The sequence below is a fragment of the Ochotona princeps genome, chromosome Y (genome assembly GCF_030435755.1).
Source record: "Ochotona princeps isolate mOchPri1 chromosome Y, mOchPri1.hap1, whole genome shotgun sequence".
Lineage (NCBI taxonomy): Eukaryota > Metazoa > Chordata > Mammalia > Lagomorpha > Ochotonidae > Ochotona > Ochotona princeps.
This window is the reverse complement of record NC_080866.1, coordinates 1-5046: the sequence shown is the minus strand read 5'-3', so window position 1 is coordinate 5046 and position 5046 is coordinate 1. Positions and strand designations below refer to the sequence as shown.

Genomic DNA, 5046 nt, shown 5'->3' with positions numbered 1-5046 from the left:
CCGGAGAGAACTCCGGAGAACACCCGGAACGTTCCGGAACGCGGACGGGGGCCCTTGGTTCAGAAACATGCTCCTCCAGGCGGCGCGGTGGCAGCTGCAGTCGGACCTCGCGGCGCAGAAACTGACGCACGCGTAACCCGTGCGGGAGACCGGGAAGAGGCTCCTGGCTCCCGGCTGTGCGTCGGCGCAGCTCCGGCCATCGCGGCCTCCCTGTCTCTGCTCCTGTCTGAATATCTGACTTTGTAATAAAAATAAAATCAATCTTTAAGAAATTAATAATCATACCATGGGATTCATGAATAAATGAATGTGAAAATAACAATAATTTCTTTTGAATTTATTGTTTTTCATGCATTCGTGACATTGTATGATCTAACACAGCCAAATAATGTTTACAAAATGATAATATCATGCGATACAGTGTAATTAATGAATAACTGAATATTTAAAAATAATGATAATAGGGCTCATGAATATAAATTAATAGGGCTCATGAATATTAATATTAATGTTAATGTCAATATTAATATTAATAATAGGGCACGGCAGCGCCTTGATCCCATGTGGCCGCCGGTTCGAATCCCGGCAGCTCCACTTCCTCTCTGTCTCTCCTCCTCTCGGTGCGTCTGACTTTGTCGTAAAAATAAAATAAATGTTTACAAAATGAAAGGTAAGCGCAGAGGCACCAAGCTCCGGCTCGCGGCGCCCTGCAGACACGTGCGGGGCATTCTGGGAGACGAGCAGCGAGCCCCGCGGACGCTGACCAGGCGGGCGGGGCGGAAGGCCGCGATGGCGGAGAACCCGGTCACGTGGGTGGAAGGACGCGCGGTTCGCGGCGCACAAAGAGCCACGACCCTCCCTGGGACCGTCCCTCACGCCCCGCCGGCCCGACTTCCGCCCCGCCGGCCCGAATTCAGCCCCGCCAGCCCGACTTCCGCCCCGCAGGCCCGTCTTCCGCCCCGCCAGCCCGCACTTCCGCCCCGCCGGCCAGAGTTCCGCCCTTCGCAGCCCGCGACGGGCTGGCGTCTGCGGCTAGGGCGGGACTTCCTGCTGGTCGCGGCTGCGTGGCGTGTGTGCCCCACACCGGAAGCGCGCTCTCCGTCGTCCGGGCAACCGTCGCTCCGCCTGGCGTCCGGCCGTGTCCGCGCCGAGCCATGGAGGCCCCGCCGTGCGGGACCCGCGCCCCGGAGGTGAGGCCGGGAGGCTGGGGAGGGGAGGCTGGGGAGGAGGAGGAAGAGGAGGAGGAGGAGGAGGAGGAGGAAGAGGAGGAGGAGGAAGAGGAGGAGGAGGAGGAGGAGGAGGAGGAAGAGGAGGAGGAGGAGGAGGAGGAGGAGGAAGAGGAGGAGGAGGAGGAGGAAGAGGAGGAGGAGGAAGAGGAGGAGGAGGAGGAGGAGGAGGAGGAGGAGGAAGAGGAGGAGGAGGAGGAGGAAGAGGAGGAGGAGGAAGAGGAGGAGGAGGAGGAGGAGGAGGAGGAAGAGGAGGAGGAGGAGGAGGAGGAGGAGGAAGAGGAGGAGGAGGAGGAGGAAGAGGAGGAGGAGGAAGAGGAGGAGGAGGAGGAGGAAGAGGAGGAAGAGGAGGGGGAGGAGGAGGAGGAGGAGGAAAAGGGGGTGTTTTTTTAGTTATATATATATTTTTAAATTATTTTTATTATTATTTTCAATAATAGGGCTCATGAATAATAATAGGGCTCATGAATAATAATCAACTTTACTTTTTTATTTCTAATTATTTTTATTTTTTAGAGATTTTTTTAAATATTTAAATTTTAAAAATGTTTTTAATATTAACTATATATATATATCTCCTAATTATTTTTTAAAGATTTAAAAATGTTATTAGCGTTTCTAGTTCCATCTGTACTTTTATTAATTTGTCTTTAAAATATTTTCTAAACATTTAAAGACTTTTTAGTGTGTTTAGCTGTCTATATTGTAATTATTTTTTAAGTACTTAAAAATAGTTTGAATGTTTTAAGTATAGGTTTTTTTTTATTATTTTTAAAATATTTTTTGAAGATTTAAAAATGTTTGTAACATTTTTAATTATATATATATTTTATTTATTTCTCAAAAACATTTTTCAAATATTTAAAAGTATTTTTAATATTTCTCATTACATCTATCTTTATTTTTAAAATGTTTTTTAAATATTTAAAAAGATGTTTAATATTTGTCAATATTTTTTAGATATTGAAAAATATTTTAATATTTTAATTATAGATATATTTTTAATTACTTGTTTTTAAATACTTCTTAAACATTTAAAAATATTTTTAATCTTTCTAATTATATCTATTTATTTTTCTAAAATATTTAAAAATATTTTTAATATTTTAATTGTAGATATATTTTTAATTACTTATTTTTTAAAATATTTTTTAAACATTTAGAAACATTGTTAATATTGATAATTACGTATATATATTTTTATTAATAATTTTGCATTTTGTGACGGTTTCATAGGCTCCAGAGTGTTAAAAAAAAAACAAGTTCTTAACCACAGCCTCTGATTGGCTCATTGACGTTTCAATTTTAATTTTATGACAAAGTCAGACGCACCGAGAGCAGGAGCTGCCGGGATTCGAACCGGCGCCGGGCCCTGTTATTATTATCATCATCATTATTATTCATGAGCCCTATTATCGATATTCGTGAGCCCTATCATTAATATTCATGAGCCCTACTGTTGTTCACGAGCCCTTTTATCGATATTCATGGGCCCTATCATTATTCACGAGCCCTATCATTAATATTCATGAGCCCGTTTATCAATATTCATGGGCCCTATCATTATTCACGAGCCATATTATTAATATTCATGAGCCCTATCACCAATATTCATGAGCCCTATCACCAATATTCATGAGTCCTATTATCGATATTCATGAGCCCTTTTATCAATATTCATGGGCCCCATTATTATTCGTGAGCCCTGTTATTATTCATGAGCCCTATTATCAATATTCATGGGCCCTATCATTATTCACGAGCCCTATCATTAATATTCATGAGCCCTGCCATTGTTCACGAGCCCTTTTATCAATATTCATGGGCCCCATTATTATTCGTGAGCCCTATTATTATTCACGAGCCCTATTATTAATATTCATGAGCCCTATCACCGATATTCATGAGCCCTATCGTTAATATTCACGAGCCCTTTTATCAATATTCACGAGCCCTATTATTGTTACTCGTTTATCCATTAACCACATGATATTATTATTATTTTTTAAAGATTTATTTTATTTTTTTACAACGTCGTGGCGCCGCCGGGATTCGAACCAGCGGCCCCTGTGGGATCGAGGCGAGGACCTCAGCCACCGGGCCCTATTATTATTATTACTATTAATATTCATGAGTTCTATTATTATTATTATTAATATTCATGTATTCACGAATCACATGATATTATTTCTTAAAGATTTACTTTTTTACGACGTCGTGGCGCCGCCGGGATTCGAACCCTTAAACAGGCCCTTACCCTGTTTCCTCCGCCCCCCCCCGCGTCCCGCAGGCCTCGGCACCGGAAGCCCCGCGCGCGTGGTGTTCGCACCCGGCCTACGCGAGCTACTGGCGCCACCACCGCGCGGCGCTGGCGTGGCTGCGGCTGCACCGGCGCGCCTACCGGAAGGCGGTGCGCGCGTGCCTCGGTTTCCCCTGGCCGTCCGCTCCCGGGGAGGCCGGCTTCCCTGAGCTCCGCGCCCGTCCCATGAGGGCCGCGCGACGAGGACGAGGAGGAGGAGGAGGAGGAAGCGTCGGACGGGGAGGTCGAGTGCGACGTGAGCAACATGGAGATCACGGACGAGCTGCGCCAGTTCTTCGCCACCACCGAGAGGCACCGGGCCGAGCGGCGTGAGTCTCTGTGCCTGACCCTGACCCCCGACCCCTGACCCTGACCTCTGACCCTGACCCCGACCTCTGACCCTGACCCCAACCCAGACCCCGACCCCGACCTCTGACCCTGACCCCTGACCCTGACCCTGACCCTGACCCTGACCCCGACCCCAACCCAGACCCCGACCCCGACCTCTGACCCCGATCCCAGTCCCTGACCCAGACCCCGACCCTGACCCCGACCCCAACCCCTGACCCCGATGCCAGTCCCTGACCCCGACCCCGACCCAGACCCCTGACCCTGACCCCGACCCCAACTCCTGACCCCGACCCCAACCCAGACCCCGACCCCGACCCCGACCGGCCTCCCGTCGTCCCCAGGGCGGCAGCGGCAGCTGGACGCAGCCCGTCTGGACGACTACATCGCCGCCGACCACGACCTGCTCCCCCGGCACCGGTCGGCGGAGCCTCCGTCCGAGAGGCCCGGCGCGCGGCGCGAGGCCGAGATGCAGGCGCTGTACGGGGAGGCCGCCGCCGGGATCCGGGCCCTGGAGGCCGCCGCGCAGCTGAGCTTCGACCGGCTCTGCGACCGCGCGAGGCCCAAGTACTGGCCCGTCATCCCGCTCAGGTTCTGAGCCGTCCTGGTTGTTGAGCAATAATAATAACCACAGACGCGAGTTCTGACTCGGGCCTCTATCTTTACAACAATCGCTGCGATCGAGACGTAGTCACCGTCGTCGTGTGTTCAATCAACAAACAAAAAGCACACGTCAGAGTGAATCGCGGCCTTGACGAAAAATAAAAAATAAAAGAAATAAAAAATACATATCCCAGTGCCTGTGAGACTGTGTCACGTGATACAATGTCAGGAATGAATAAAAAATAAAATAAAGTGAATCTTGGTTCCAAAAATATAATGTGAAGAATGAATAACAAAAATAAGATGATTCTTAGTTCCTAAATATTTATATACGATGCAATTAACGAATAAAATAAACACACGCAAAAATAAATAAATAAAGCGCACGGCTTTCCCAAAAAATAACAATAATAACAATAATAATAATAATAACAATAAAGACAGGCTGCCTTTCACGTAAGTTCTCGCGGGGCCGAAGCCCCCGACCCACGTTTCCCTCCTGTCGGTTCACCCCGTTACCCAGAAGCCCTCAGTGAGGTCCGTTGCTTCCGTTACGCAGAGAACCTCCTC

The 5046-nt window shown here is 47.9% G+C and overlaps 1 protein-coding gene across 1 annotated transcript; it reads left to right on the top strand.

The window, feature by feature from the left end:
- Positions 1-663: 663 nt before the first annotated feature.
- Positions 664-4471, top strand: LOC131478681 (gem-associated protein 8-like). The gene is given in 5 exon segments (XM_058659267.1): positions 664-1190; positions 3424-3475; positions 3517-3722; positions 3724-3854; positions 4218-4471. Coding segments are annotated over 5 exon segments (1170 nt in total).
- Positions 4472-5046: the final 575 nt, after the last annotated feature.